The sequence below is a fragment of the Prunus persica genome, chromosome G4 (assembly GCF_000346465.2).
Source record: "Prunus persica cultivar Lovell chromosome G4, Prunus_persica_NCBIv2, whole genome shotgun sequence".
NCBI lineage: Eukaryota > Viridiplantae > Streptophyta > Magnoliopsida > Rosales > Rosaceae > Prunus > Prunus persica.
The window spans coordinates 3,725,545-3,741,025 of record NC_034012.1 but is presented as its reverse complement, the minus strand read 5'-3'; the positions used below and the strand labels follow the sequence as shown (position 1 = coordinate 3,741,025).

Sequence of the window (15,481 nt, the reverse complement as noted above, 5' to 3'; positions counted from 1 at the left end):
TGGTTCTTTTCTTTTGGGTAGACTCGGACATAGATACAATCACCAAAACCTGCAACATATCAAGAATAAGCACACACTTTGTTTGCTAAATTCATGTTAAGAAAACATAAGATTTTGCAGTGCATTATATCAAACAAAATGGCTAACTTGGATTAGTGACAACGATAAGGCCAACGCAATTGAAATCACAATTGTAGCATCCATCGGTCTTATAGGAAAGATTCATGGCAAATGGGGCATGGTTTATGAGGGTATTTGGAAAGTAGCATGAACCATGCTCTTGTATTTCACTGCATTCTTTTAATATTCCACAAGTGAAGTTTATGATGTTCTGTAATGCAGAGTCTGGGGTTCCTGGCTTAGGCACACACCAAGTATCCTGCAAACCCAACACAGCATAATAGTAATTAATTAAGTTTAATTAAGCATTTGGAATGATTTTGATATAATTAAGATGATTTGATATCTTGGTTTAAATTATACTGTTTGGATTTGAGTTACCTCCTGTTCCTGTGGCAGTGGAGGTCCAGATCCTCCTGCAAATTTCAAAAGGGAAAGTGAAAGTAAAGTTAAACAAATATTTTTGCATATGAAAACTCATTATAGTTATAGACACATACCACTCATAAATTGGCAGCAGGGATTGTAACCTGCAAAAATGGTATAGAACCAAAATGTTTAATTTACTGAAAAAGAAAGTCTGAACTTTTGAAACAAATTATTATTATGAAATTGAAGGCCTACTTGGATCTGCCAAGGAAATGAGACTAGTATTGTTCAAATGACAATTCCATTGGTTTCTTCCCATCTTCTGGTAGTAAGCATTCATGGCAAATGAGACATGGTGCACTGGCCTATCTGGGTCATAGCAAGAACCTCCTTTCTTTGTAGGGCTGCAATCCGCATAGTTACAGGCATAGTCCAGAGCTGACTGCAGTGCATGTTGTGGTGCTGCAGGCTTTGCCACACACCAAGCTTTCTACAACACCATGTATATATGTAAATTAATTGCTAATTCATTTAAGAATTGTTCTTTTTAATTCTTACCTGTCCATTCACCAACATCGAAATCTCCCCTGCAAAAAAAAAAAGAAGCCATGGATGAACATAGGTGAAAATGTAGAGAGAGAGAGAGAGAGAGAGAGAGAGAGAGAGAGAGAGAGAGAGCAGAAAAGGGGAAAAGAAGTTACAACAATGTGGAATGCTCTATAGAGTTGTTGAAAGAAAAAAAAACATCAACTTTGTACCTTACCCGAGAAGAAGAACAGAAGCAGGAGAGAAATAACAGGACCTGGCAGAGCTAGCTTAGCCATTGCTGTGATGTTATACAAAGTAGTCTAATTTCTATGGTTGACTAATTCATGAAGAGGAAGATGGGATATTTGTAGCAGTGCTTCTGAGGAGGACACAAAATGATCATGCAAGAACAACTGAGTAACAATCTGATATGCTCCATTACACTCAGATTGCATATAGGCTGGCATTTGTACTTTTGGGCCACCTGTTACATACAATAAATTGCTTGCCTCAGCTTCTTTGGTTTGGTTATAACTTACAACCAAGGTCCAATTAATTCCAGTCTTCAATATCATATAATTCCAAATTCAAGTTAAACAGAAATCTCAAAGAGTGTAACAGTTTTCTTTGTCTGGGCTTGAGCTTTCTTTGGTCAGAATTTTCCATTAAATTTTTTTTTGGAAGGTTGTAACTGTCAACCTTGGATCCTGACAAAATTTGGAGAGTTGGTGGAAAGAGATGTGAAGACATCCAAACTTTTCTTCCTTTTTAAAGACATCTAACCTTTCCCTTTTTCTGTTGCACCAGTTGAGGTTTCTTGAATTAGAATTAGATTTGTATTCTTACAGAACGATCAAGTTGGTTTTTATGATAGTAATTCTAGACTACAATCCCCACAATGGGTCCATCCCATTCATGAGTAAATTCAAATACCATTTTCCTTTTGGTCAGACTCAGGCATAGATGCCATCACCAAAACCTGCAACACATGATCATGAACACATTTTGTAAGAATCATGGCAATGAGGTAAATCAAACAACTCAAACACATTTTGGAGTGTATCATTTGGCTTACTTGGATTAGTCACGATGACGAGGCCAATGCCATGAAGTCACAATTGTAGTGTCCATCGGCCATAACTCTGCAAAAGTAAAAAATCAAAAAGAGACAATTGAGACTCGGGTAGTAGCCTAATAGTAATGGATAACGCTCTAAACTACTCATATCGATAAACGAAAACCACGGGGAAAAAAACGAAATAAAGAAAAAGCGTATTTAAAGAGTATAGCCGCCTGGCTATACTATTTATTTTTAAAAAAACAAAAAAAAAAGGCCCGGTAAAGCTGGGCGGCTAAACGATTTTAAAAATAAAAAATAAAAACTGCGTATAGCCGAGCGGCTATACTGTTTATATATATATATCTAAAAAAAAGGATCCGTCTAGCTATTAGGCGCCAATGTATCAAAAAGGGTATACCGACCGGCTACACCTTTTTCTATAGTAAACATAAAAACCCGGGTACAGCAGCGCGGCTATACTATTTTTTTTTAAAAAAAAATGGCGTATAGCCGCACGGCTAGACTATTTATAAAAAAACAGAAAAAGCAAGTATAGCCGCGCGGCTATACCATTTTTATAAAAAAAAAACCGGAGTATCGCCGGTCGGCTGTACTATTTATATATAAAAAATCCGCCTACACATGAGGTGCACGTGTCAAAAATGTACAGCCGGCAGGCTATACTATTTATCCTTGTGGTTTACTTTAGATGCCGATTTTAGTCAAATGTTCAATTTTCGTTAATTTGTAAATTGTGGCAGGTACAATACCATATGAGATTAGTGATCTTCAACAAATCTAGAGGTTTTTTCATTCGGTGATAATAATCTCAATGGCCAAATCCCATCCACAATCTGCAATATGTCCAGGATAACAATAATTTCGCCAACTCAAAAATCAGTTCTCAGGTACACTCCCAGACATAGGCCTTGGGGTTCAAGAGCTACAAGAGCTTTATGTAGGAGCTAATAAACTCAGTGGAGCAATCCCCAAGTTTATCTCCAATAGTTCTAAGCTCTGGGGGCTAGACATTGGATACAACTCATTTAGTGGGTTTATTCCTAGCACGCTCTGTGCCTTGACAAACCTTGAGATTCTTAAATTGCACACAAATAATTTGACCATTGATACTTCAACTCCAGAAGCAAACTTCCTTTCTTGTTTGGCCATTAATCTTACAAATTTGCAGACCTTCACCTTGACAGATAATCTATTAAACGCCACTCTTCCTGTTTCCTTTGGAAATCTCTCTACATCACTTAGTAATCTGGGAATTAGAAATTGCAGCATGAGGGGTAACATTCCGGATGATATCGACAACTTGAGCAGCTTGATATTCTTAGACTTGGGAAACAATCAATTGAGTCTTTTGTGAGAAGACTTAGAAATCTACAAGGTTTGTATTTGGATGGTAACAAGTTGCATGGAGACATCCCATATGAACTTTGTCAACTGGAAAGGCTAAATGAATTACGTTTGGATGGTGATAAACTCTCTGGTTCTATACCTTCCTGCTTGGGTAATGTAGCAGCACTAAGATATCTGATAATACAGTCCAATTTGTTAACTTCCACAATTCCATCTAATTCCATCAATTTGTTATCATACAATCTTCTAAATGGATCTCTCTCAGAAGATATTGGAAAATTGAAAGTCGTCACAACTCTGGATTTATCAAACAACCAATTATCAGGTAGCAGCATACCATGCAGCATTGGGGGTCTTAAAAGTTTGGTTCAACTCTCCTTGGAAAGTAATAATTTAGAAGGAACTATTTCATTTCTAGTTCATTTGGGGAATTGTTAAGCCTAGAAGACTTGGTTTTATCCAAAAACAATCTCTCTGGACTGATTCCAAAGTCTCTAGAAGAACTCTTGCGTCTCAGATTTCTGAATTTGTCTTTCAACAGATTCTATGGAGAAATTCCAACTGGTACTGCAATACATGCCTAATGGGAGCCTTGACAAGTGGCTGTACTCTCAAAACTCTCATTTGAACTACCTTCATCGTGATCAAGGTTATTCAAAACATGTTGTCCATTGTGATGTGAAGCCAAGCAATATACTACTAGATGATGATATGGTTGCACAAGTTGCTGATTTCGGCATTGCAAGACTCTTTGATGGAGGAGATCCTATCACCCAAACCATGACCCTGGCTAAAAATTACCCGCGTAAAGCCGCACGGCTATACTATTTATGAATAAAAAACAGATCTAATTTTTAAAACAAGTATAGCCGCACGGCTATATTAATTTTACAAATAAAAAAATTACCCGATTATAGCCGCGCGGCTATACTATTGTGAAAAAATACCGGCACCCGCGTGTTGCGTAGTGTAGCCGCGCGGCTATACTATGTAAATATATTACAGAACTGTAGTAAATATATTACAGAACTGTATAACAAATGTTACATTGATAATTAAGTACTGAAACGTCATTTTGTCCCAAAAATTAAAACATTATTTGTCTAAAGGAAACTACTTCAGTTCATCTGTTTTTGTTTTATGATAACCAAAAAAATAAAAACACCTAAAAAAACCAAGCAGTTATATTTTTCCTTTAAAAGTCTTGGCAGCAAGCACAGATGAAAAAGGAAATGCTGGAGCTAATTTGTCCATCAAGTTTCAATTTTTACACCCATTTCTTAAACTTAGGCAAAGCTAACTTGAGTGAAGCAAATGAAGAACCAAAAACAGCAATATAGGGAGAGTATGATCTCACCAAAATGAATGAAACTACAGTATGACGCGGAAGAACACCACCAATCGAACACAGTTCCTGCTGTAATTCACAAAAGAAGACGTCCACGGCATCTTCATTTTACTTCTTCAATACCAAGTCAATGGTAAAGAGATTTTCTATTTAAACCCCACTGTGATGTGAAGCCAAGCAATATACTACTAGATGATGATATGGTTGCACATGTTGCTGATTTTGGCCCTGCAAGACTCTTAGGTGGAGGAGATTCTATGACCCTAGCCACAATTGGGTATATGGCTCCAGGTAATATACTTAGTAATTTACTTATCAATTTTATATATGATGTCCTTAATTATGAGGAAGGTCAGTTTCTAATTTCTTTTTCGACATATATGACTAAGGGGGGATGTGTATAGTTTCGGTGTTGTACTGATGGAGACTTTCACAAAAAGGAAGCCAACAGATGAGATGTTTGTTGATATGGATTGCAAATTCCTTGTTTCCAGATGCTGAAATAGTTGAAGTTGCGGATGCCGATTTATTTGGGACAGAGGAAGATCAGGATTTTGTGAGCAAGAGGGATTGCTTATCATCCATTATGTGAGATTAGCTCTAGCTCGTTCCGCAGAATTTCCAAAAGAGAGGATGCAAGATGTTGTTGTCACACTCAATAAAATCAAGATTAAGTTTTTGAATGACTGTGCTGGAGTGCAGCCTTTGTTTTTCTAGTTGTTTTGTTTTTTTGTTTTGGATCCGTTTTCTTGTTGTTTTCGATCTGAAAAGACTGCATTAATTTGTCATAAAGAGTTGCCTTTCTCCACTAATCTTTTCTTCTTCTGTCTTCATATGGTGGAAAACCCCATTTGTTCCTCCACGATTACCTTACTTACAAGCAATATAAGTAAGAGCATAGGCGTCCATGACAGAATTTTATGTGCAAAACATATACTCTCTGGGTTTTGCTGATGGATGCTAATACATTGCAGCACTGATTTTACAACCAAAAAAAAAAAGCACTATCATAGACTGAAGTTCATTTGCAACTTTGTTGACTCATCTAATCCAATTTGTTTTTATATAATAATACTATTAACACCCAAAAGTTAATGTGGATTGTATATAATCAGAGATTATATGACCACGGTGCAATTTTCAATAAATATATATAATAAAAACCAGCACATTTTGCAACATGCATGCTTACCCTCCTTATCAACAAGACTCCAAAAGACAGCTGTGACTGCCATGCTTGACTTTAGAGAATCTCAATCTTCAATTCAATGTCATTTTCTGCTATGCTCATCCATTCTCTGTTCTGTACACTCTACTTCTTGTGCTCATCTTTTCAGCACACCAAAAACAACTTCAAAGATAAGCCAACTCATTACTCTGGTGTTTTTATATGCAAGTTGTGCATAATGGGCACACTGTATGGTTGAAACCGCGTATGGCCACTAGCCACAAAAAACCAGAATAGCACACTTTACAGAGTTGAGAAGGGAGAATTCACACTCCCTACAGCCAGTCCAGTCCCCAATCACAAGTCTTTGTATTTAAGTGGCAGAATGAAAAGGAACGTTATCAACTTAATTTTGATTTGAATTGAGATATCTTTTATTTTTCTTTGATATATGCCATCATGGTTGGTGGGCAAGCAACTAGCTTTTCTGGATTTTTATACTTAGGGGATGTTGGGTTGAGTTCAAAGTCAAATTCTACTTCAAATAAATTCCTTTGATCATTGTTTGACGATTGGACTTGATGATTAATGAGTCCACACTAGCTTTTGTGGGGACCATTGATCAGTTAAACTTAAAGCTTTGTATATAAAGGCTTCATCCTCAATTATCCAAAAGGCTTTATCTATTACAAATGTTGTCTCAAAGATTCAGTTTGGTCATAGTCCTAGTCTGTTCTGCTCTATTTACTGCTCTATCAGCTCAGCCAAGCTTGGAACTTGAAGTTGAGGCTTTGAAGGCATTCAAGAAATCCATCACCAGTGACCCTTATGGAGCACTTGCAGATTGGACATCAGATTCAAATCATCACTGCAACTGGTCTGGTGTTGTCTGTGACCCTTCCACAAATCATGTCATTTCAATTTCTCTGGTTGATAAGCAGCTCAAAGGGCAGATATCACCCTTCCTTGGAAACGTTTCAGGCCTCCAGGTTCTTGACTTAACTTCGAATTCATTCACTGGACATATTCCAGTTGAGCTGGGACTTTGCTCCCAACTTTCTGAACTTATCTTGTATGAAAATGCTCTTTCGGGTCCAATTCCGTCAGAACTAGGCAACCTTAGAAATCTTCAACAAATAGATTTAGGTGATAATTCTTTGACTGGAAGCATCCCAGAGAGCATTTGCAACTGCAAAAACTTGTCAGCCTTTGGTGTCATTTTTAATAATATCACAGGAAAAATCCCACCAAACATAGGAAATCTTGTTAATCTTCAGATTTTTGTAGCATTTGGCAACAGATTGGTAGGCTCGATACCTGCTTCCATTGGAAAGTTGGGAGTTTTGCAAGCTCTTGATTTGAGTCAAAACCGGTTGTCAGGTGTACTGCCCAGGGAGCTAGGGAACTTGTCAAATTTAGAATCACTTTTATTGTTTCAGAATTCCTTTGTCGGGAACATTCCTCCTGAACTAGGTCGTTGTAAGAAGCTTTTTAACCTTGAACTCTATGTCAATCAGTTCACCGGAGGCATTCCTTCTGAGCTTGGAAATTTGGTGCACTTAGAAACATTGAGATTGTACAAGAATAGGCTAAATTCCACAATCCCACTTTCCATTTTTCAGCTGAAGTCGTTAACCCATTTAGGAGTTTCAGAAAATGAGTTAACTGGGACTATACCATCTGAGCTTGGATCTTTAAGATCATTACAAGTGTTGACCATGCATTCCAATAAGTTTACTGGAGAGATCCCTTCATCCCTGACAAACTTGGCAAATCTAACATATTTGTCAATGAGCATCAATTTCTTAACAGGGGAACTTCCATCGAATATAGGGATGCTTTATAATCTGAAAAACCTGACCATGAACCGTAACCTTCTTGAGGGATCCATTCCATCTAGTATTGTAAACTGTACCCAGCTTCTAGTTATAAGCTTAGCTTACAACAGAATAACTGGGAAAATTCCTGAGGGTCTGTGGCAGTTGCCAAATCTTACTTTCTTTTCTGTTGGATCAAATAAAATGTTTGGGGAAATCCCCGATGACCTTTTCAATTGCACAAGTCTGGCCACTCTAGATTTGTCCCGGAACAACTTCAGCAGTTTGCTGAAACCAGGAATTGGAAAACTCTCCAATCTCAGGATTCTGAGAACCTTCTCAAATTCATTTGCCGGACCCATTCCACCAGAAATTGGACAATTAAGCCAACTTATCGTCCTTTCACTTGCTGAGAATAGCTTCTCAGGTCCAGTTCCACCACAGCTATCTAAGCTCTCTAGCCTCCAAGGGCTTTCCCTGGACCACAATGCTTTAGAAGGAGCAATACCTGAGAAAATTTTTGAACTAAAACAGCTAGCCAATCTCGAGTTGCAGCACAACAAACTGGCTGGACCAATTCCAGTTAATATCTCAAAACTTGAGTTGCTTTCATACTTAAACCTCCAGCATAACATGTTCAATGGCTACATTCCAGAAAGCATGGCTCACCTTAATCGACTGACAACACTGGATCTCTCTCACAATAATCTCTCAGGATCCATTCCTGGGCCTGTGGTCTCAGCCATGCGAAGCATGCAGATATATTTGAACTTTTCATACAATTTCTTGACTGGCACCATTCCAGATGAGCTCGGTATGTTGGAAATGGTACAATCCATTGACATTTCCAACAATAATCTTACAGGGACCATTCCCAGAGCAATTGAAGGCTGCAAGAACTTGTTCTCTCTTGATCTTTCAGGGAACAAACTTTCTGGTTCACTTCCAGCTGAAGCTTTTGATCAGATGGACATCCTCACAAGCTTGAACCTTTCAAGGAACAACTTAGATGGTCAAATCCTGGAAAAATTGGCAAACCTGAAGCATCTTAGCTCCCTCGATCTTTCTCAAAATCATCTGAGTGGCAAAATCCCTGAGAGCTTTGCCAATAGTTCCACCTTGAAACACTTAAACCTCTCTTTCAATCAACTTGAAGGCCATGTTCCAGACACTGGAATATTCAGACGAATAAATGCATCCAGCTTGGTAGGAAACCCAGATCTCTGTGGAAACAAATTTCTCAAGGCATGCAAGAGAAGTTCACACCAGCTGTCCAAGAAAACCAAGTTTATTCTGTTGTTGCTTGGATCTGTTTCCATAATTCTAGTTCTAGTGTTCATTATTCTTATCCTCAACCGATTCAGCAACTTGCGTGGATCTAAAAAGCTTGAGAATCCTGAATATGAGTACACTTCAGCATTGCCGCTCAAGAGGTTTGATCAAAAGGATTTAGAAACTGCCACTGATTTCTTCAGCAAGGATAATATTCTCGGTGCAAGCAGTTTGAGCACTGTGTACAAGGGTAGACTAGAAGATGGGCAGATAGTAGCTATAAAGAGATTGAATCTGCATCAGTTCTCTGTTGAATCTGATAAATGCTTCAATAGAGAAATCAAGACACTTTGCCAACTGAGGCATAGGAATTTGGTGAAGGTACTTGGCTATGCATGGGAGAGCAGGATTAAAGGCCTTAGTTCTGACATACATGGAGAATGGGAACCTGGAGAGCGTTATACATGAAGATGAGGTGAACCAGGGGAGATGGATACTATCTGAGAGAATCAACGTTTTAATTTCCATGGCAAGTGGATTGGATTACTTGCATTCAGGTTATGGCTCTCCCATTGTTCATTGCGACTTGAAGCCTTCTAACATCCTTCTGGACGGTGACTGGGAGGCCCATGTGAGTGATTTTGGGACAGCTAGAATGTTGGGAGTTCATCTCCAGGATGGGAGTAACCGTTCCTCAGCATCAGCTTTCGAAGGCACAATTGGCTACTTGGCACCAGGTGACCTCTTGCTGGCTCTTCTCAATTACAAAACTTTCCTCCATTATTCTCTCTCTTCATTGTTGCAGTCATTTCCTTATGTATGTGCAGGGTTCTGCTAGCTACTTGTGAAAAGATAAAGTAGGATCCTCTTCTTATATTTTATATGCGGATAGTGTGCATGCAGATATGCAGTCAAATGCTATAAAATAAAAAATAAAAAAAAACTTAAGCTGGCCCTTTTCTTTTCAATTTACTATGAAGAACTTTCCTGCGTTTGCTTTACAACCTCCAGTTCTATTACAGACCAAAGTCATTTGCAACTCAGATATCATCTAATGCAGTTTGTGCCTTTCTCACCCTCATTTGAAAAAACTTTTGGCTAATTTAACACTAATAACATTTAAAGCAGATGCCTTACATATGTCTTTCTCCTTCTAGAGTTTTGCCCTTATTTCCAACTTTAATCTGTCTGAAACTTACAATGTTATCACTTTCAATGATACCGACCTGCTTATTACATGTCTCTGCAGAGTTTGCATACATGAGGAAAGTCACGACTAAGGTAGACGTATTCAGCTTTGGTATAATAGTGATGGAGTTCTTGACAAAACAGAGGCCAACAGGACTCATGGAAGAGCATGGGCTCCCAGTGAGCTTGCACCAACTTGTGGAGAAAGCCCTTGCAAATGGAATGAAGAATATTCGTCAAGTTCTGGACCCTATGCTAGCCTCAAATATCTCCAAGGAACAGGAGGAAATTGCAGAAGAGCTGCTTAAGCTAGCCTTGGTTTGCTCCAACCCAAATCCTGACAACCGACCTAACATGAATGAGGTGCTGTCTACTCTTTTGAAGCTGAAAAAGGAAAATTAGTACAGCAACCATGGTGATTATATTTCACAGTACTATGAATGTTGAATCATCAGGGTAGAATATCAAAGTTGTAATGCTGTATCAGAGATGGAAAAATGGAAGAATAATGTTGTCTTATCAAATTCAATTTTCAGAATGTTTTGTAGCATCAATTCTTGTCCGACAGTTAGATACCAAAACAACCCTTTTCTAATGAAAATTGGGTTGGAAGCATTAAAAAGAAATAATCCAAATTTGATGAAGAAAGATTATATCTTTCACTTAATCATTGCTTGCAACCACAACCTTACGAACACAATCAAACCACTGTCAGGAAAAAGGGGTCACATAACCACTTTTTATGAAGAAATTCTGCAGATATTATCATTGTAAATATCCTTTACATAAAGTTGATTTATGCAGAAACACTAACAATTTAAGACAGGTAATAAGAAAATGAAGAAAGATTTGTTGCCTTATCAATCTGTTGGGGGTGGATCATTGAGCAAAAAATCCCCAATAGTTGAAGGGAATTCCAAGCCTCCAAAACCATGATCAGCACCTTCAGAAACAAAAGCAGCTTTACCCAAAAGCAAATGTGCCAACCTGAAAGGCTCAATGCTCCCCTCCCCACCACCATTCAAAAAGTAGTTAATCCAACCTTCCAACCTCTCCACTTCTTTCCCACACTTTGGCCCTTTCACCCCAACAATCTTTTCATAAAACCCACCTTCACAATGACAAGAATTACCACCAAAACCACTACCATCACCACCCTTCAATTCCAAACCAGCCCTTTCTTCCTCTACTTCTTGACAATGAGATAAACCCAAGAGTTGAATTAACTGTTCAATATCATTGACTGAGCTGGCTTCAGTGTCATTGATGGTCGTGGAGTGATGCAGGGCATTGGGTTGAGGTGGGTTTTCTTGGGTTGGTGGGAAAAGAGGGGAGCATGAGAGGAATGCTTGAGGGGGTTCACTGCTATCTTGCAGTGTGTTTGAGCTGTGATTGTTGCTGGGTTGGTCCAAGTGGAGGTATAAGGGTGAACTTAGTGAATCTTCAGTTAATAACTTGCTGTTTTCTGGCAGTGGTGACGGTGAGATAGTGGATTTTTGAGATGGGTTCTCTAGTTTCAGCCTCTTCTCAACCTATGGAATTAATTCCGAGAAAATAAAAACAAATTCACACCAAGAAACCAAAATAAAAAATAAAATCTGGGAAACAGAGAAATAAATTAACCTGCTTTAGGGAGGAGAAGAAATTGGAATGCAGAGACGCTGGTGGTCGCGCATCTCCCATTTCAGAGTATGTCGTTTCAATTTTCAATTTTCGATTTTCAGCACATGATGAAGACAATTATTTAGTGCAGAATGAAAAGGAGACAAGAAATAAAATAACAGATGGTGAGAAAAAAATAAGAAATTTACTTCCATTCAACATCAGCATTACATATATAATAATTCACATTTTTCTGCACTCACAATCTACAACATCAACAAATGCCAATCCAACACTCAATTGAGGTCACATCACAACTTGTCTTCACACTCTCTCACTCACTTTCCGGGGACAAAGTTAGTGGCATAGGACCAGGCGTTGTTGTTGACTGGGTCTGCAAGGTGGTCAGCAAGGTTCTCCAATGGTCCCTTTCCGGTGACAATGGCCTGGACAAAGAAACCAAACATGGAGAACATGGCCAATCTACCGTTCTTGAGCTCCTTCACCTTGAGCTCAGCAAAAGCCTCTGGGTCATCAGCAAGGCCCAATGGGTCAAAGCTTCCACCTGGGTAAAGTGGGTCAGTTATCTCTCCAAGTGGCCCACCAGCAATTCTGTATCCCTCAACTGCCCCCATCAACACAACTTGGGTAGCCCAGATGGCCAAGATGCTTTGGGCATGGACCAAGCTAGGGTTGCCCAAGTAGTCAAGACCGCCCTCGCTGAAGATTTGGGCTCCGGCCTTGAACCACACGGCTTCACCGAACTTGACACCGTTGCGGGCCAAGAGCTCAGGGAAAACACACCCAAGAGCTCCTAGCATGGCCCATCTGGAGTGGATCACCTCAAGCTCACGGTTCTTGGCGAAGGTCTCTGGGTCAGCTGAAAGCCCAGCAGTGTCCCAGCCATAGTCACCAGGGAACTCACCAGTTAGGTAACTTGGGGGCTCACCAGAGAATGGGCCCAAGTACTTAACTCTGTCTGGGCCGTACCATGGGCTTCCAGAGGAAACTTGCTTAGCCCCAGTTTTCCTCATGGAGACTCTTCCGTTGCCGAAAAGCTCGGTGGCTCCCGGAGCAAGTTGCACGGCCTTGCCGGCGAATGTGGGGGAAGAGAGAGCCATAGTGGAGGCAGCCATGACCGAATGAGAGAATTGAGTTTGATTAGCTTTGATAGTTGAAGTTTGAGAGTGGTGTGATTGATGGTGGTTGATTTGGTACGTATTAATAATAGTGGGCTGATATCCAAGCTCCTTATCTTATGCTATCTAAAGCTTAAATCTCATTGGCCTTCAAGATTTTGTGTTTGTTTTTGTTTGCCCACATGGCACGCTCTCATGCATCCAAGTCGTCGGATTCATTTCCTTGGCTAGCCAATATGGTTTCTCCACGTTGTTGGGTTGCACTCCACCACAAGATTGGAAGCTCTCTCTTTAGAAAAAATCTTGAAAAAAAATCTATAAGCTTGGTCCACTTAATATGATATTTTACTGTAGTAATTTTTCTTTTTTGGTCAAACGATAGGGAGGGGGAGGGAGAGTAAATTATTGGGTTGGGTTCCTCAAGATTGCACACTACAAGTTTCGAACCCGGGTGCCACAGGGGAACGGGGCCTTGAAAACCACTGTGGCACAACCCCAGTTGGCTCAACGGTCCAATGTATTTACTGGTATGGTAAAAAGGGAGTGAAAATTTCACATTTAGAAAGAAAAAAAAGAAAGTTGAAGCAAATTTGAATGGCAGGCAGGCTCTCAGAACAAAATATCTCTGCAGAAGGCAAAAGAATATTGTAAAATTTGATCTTGGTCCACTTCTCAAACTCACCTTCACTTGAAACAGATTAAATTAAGCTTTGGATGTGTTCATCCAAAAAATTCTTTCACTGAAAGCAAATGATAATCTGACCGTTGATATTTGCTCTTTGTTTAAAGTAAAATGAACTTCAAACAAAAAGGTTATTTTGAAAATTCCCATGGCTACCTATGCATGCAGTTATCTGAGTGGTCAAGATTGTTGGAAATGTGGAAGTGTACATTTGCCTGGTAGAATTAGGGTTTGGCCCTACAGAGGATATCCTCTACCATCTCCAAGCACGGAAAGCCTATCCAATTGGTCAAGTGGCAGTGCCCGATTGGACCAACTAGTGGTGCACATTTCTAAGATTTTTTGATACACCAGTCTGCTACAAACTAGACGCTGAAAAATCCAACGATTGTTAAGTGGTGGTAGAGGTGCCAACTAGACAAAGGAAATCAAGCTTCAAAATGTCACAACCAATGGGGATTTAGCAATTGATCTCATAGGATAAGGAACCTGTCCTATTTAAGCCCATGAAGCCCAATCACAACCACCCATCATCCTCCTCTCCTCTTCTAATTGCCTTTCCTTCCACTTATATCACATTAGTTTTGCAATGGCTGCTTCCATGGCTCTGTCTTCCCCAACATTCGCCGGCAAGGCCGTGCAACTTGCTCCGGGAGCCACCGAGCTTTTCGGCAACGGAAGAGTCTCCATGAGGAAAACTGGGGCCAAGCAAGTTTCCTCTGGAAGCCCATGGTACGGCCCAGACAGAGTTAAGTACTTGGGCCCATTCTCTGGTGAGCCCCCAAGTTACCTAACTGGTGAGTTCCCTGGTGACTATGGCTGGGACACTGCTGGGCTTTCAGCTGACCCAGAGACCTTCGCCAAGAACCGTGAGCTTGAGGTGATCCACTCCAGATGGGCCATGCTAGGAGCTCTTGGGTGCGTTTTCCCTGAGCTCTTGGCCCGCAACGGTGTCAAGTTCGGTGAAGCCGTGTGGTTCAAGGCCGGAGCCCAAATCTTCAGCGAGGGCGGTCTTGACTACTTGGGCAACCCTAGCTTGGTCCATGCCCAAAGCATCTTGGCCATCTGGGCTACCCAAGTTGTGTTGATGGGTGCAGTTGAGGGATACAGAATTGCTGGTGGGCCACTTGGAGAGATAACTGACCCACTTTACCCAGGTGGAAGCTTTGACCCATTGGGCCTTGCTGATGACCCAGAGGCTTTTGCTGAGCTCAAGGTGAAGGAGCTCAAGAACGGTAGATTGGCCATGTTCTCCATGTTCGGCTTCTTTGTCCAGGCCATTGTCACCGGAAAGGGACCATTGGAGAACCTTGCTGACCACCTTGCAGACCCAGTCAACAACAACGCCTGGTCCTATGCCACTAACTTTGTCCCCGGAAAGTGAGCTGGAAAATTGTTTTCTTCTTTTGTTTGGAGACTGTTGTTGGTGATGTAAATTTGTTTCGAAGTAATAGAAAACATGACTTGAACTTTCTTAGTTAAAAATGCGTTTATTTTCGATTTTTATTTTGGTGAGCAACTAATCACTTATTGCCCATAAATAATAAGTAAAAGGATACTTGAAGTTAAAATGAAGATGTGCAATCACTTTCTAACTATGAAGAAACAAAGAAACAAATATTTTTCCAATCGCTTACTTTATACAAAACTTAATGTTTATTTTTCAGTACAAGCGATACTCTAAATTAGAGGGGAGATTATGAGCTTATGCAGTTGTATGCAGAGTCACCTAAAACCTTACAACCCAAAAATCCACATGTACCAAGTTTAATACGCATGCTATGGCAAGCCTATCAGCTACTCGAATTTTGCATTTAGTA

The 15,481-nt window shown here is 40.0% G+C and overlaps 4 protein-coding genes and 1 long non-coding RNA gene across 6 annotated transcripts; 3 read left to right on the top strand and 2 right to left on the bottom strand.

The window, feature by feature from the left end:
• On the top strand, nucleotides 4,669-5,605 carry LOC18780459. Its single transcript, XR_002271283.1, has 2 exons — nucleotides 4,669-5,084; nucleotides 5,183-5,605. It is a non-coding gene; the product is annotated as an uncharacterized LOC18780459 (long non-coding RNA).
• Nucleotides 6,384-10,776, top strand: LOC18778823 (LRR receptor-like serine/threonine-protein kinase FLS2). Its single transcript, XM_020563163.1, is given in 3 exon segments — nucleotides 6,384-9,454; nucleotides 9,456-9,787; nucleotides 10,300-10,776. Coding segments are annotated over 3 exon segments (3,474 nt in total). The 5' UTR covers nucleotides 6,384-6,653; the 3' UTR covers nucleotides 10,641-10,776.
• LOC18778647 lies at nucleotides 10,522-11,978 on the bottom strand. Of its 2 annotated transcripts, XM_020563165.1 has the most exons (3): nucleotides 11,862-11,978; nucleotides 11,095-11,770; nucleotides 10,522-10,622 (listed from the first exon to the last, which is right to left on the bottom strand). In XM_020563165.1, exons 1-2 carry the CDS (start codon nucleotides 11,919-11,921, stop codon nucleotides 11,099-11,101), a joined length of 732 nt encoding a protein of 243 aa, XP_020418754.1. In that variant the 5' UTR covers nucleotides 11,922-11,978; the 3' UTR covers nucleotides 10,522-10,622; nucleotides 11,095-11,098. The 2 variants fall into 2 exon arrangements, with proteins under 2 accessions (XP_020418754.1, XP_020418753.1); XM_020563164.1 differs by lacking the exon at nucleotides 10,522-10,622 and having other exon boundaries at nucleotides 10,976-11,770.
• LOC18778652 (chlorophyll a-b binding protein of LHCII type 1) lies at nucleotides 12,026-13,051 on the bottom strand. The gene has a single exon (XM_007211802.2). It carries the CDS (start codon nucleotides 12,974-12,976, stop codon nucleotides 12,179-12,181), a length of 798 nt encoding a protein of 265 aa, XP_007211864.1. The 5' UTR covers nucleotides 12,977-13,051; the 3' UTR covers nucleotides 12,026-12,178.
• Nucleotides 14,063-15,146, top strand: LOC18780446 (chlorophyll a-b binding protein of LHCII type 1). The gene has a single exon (XM_007211807.2). It carries the CDS (start codon nucleotides 14,251-14,253, stop codon nucleotides 15,043-15,045), a length of 795 nt encoding a protein of 264 aa, XP_007211869.1. The 5' UTR covers nucleotides 14,063-14,250; the 3' UTR covers nucleotides 15,046-15,146.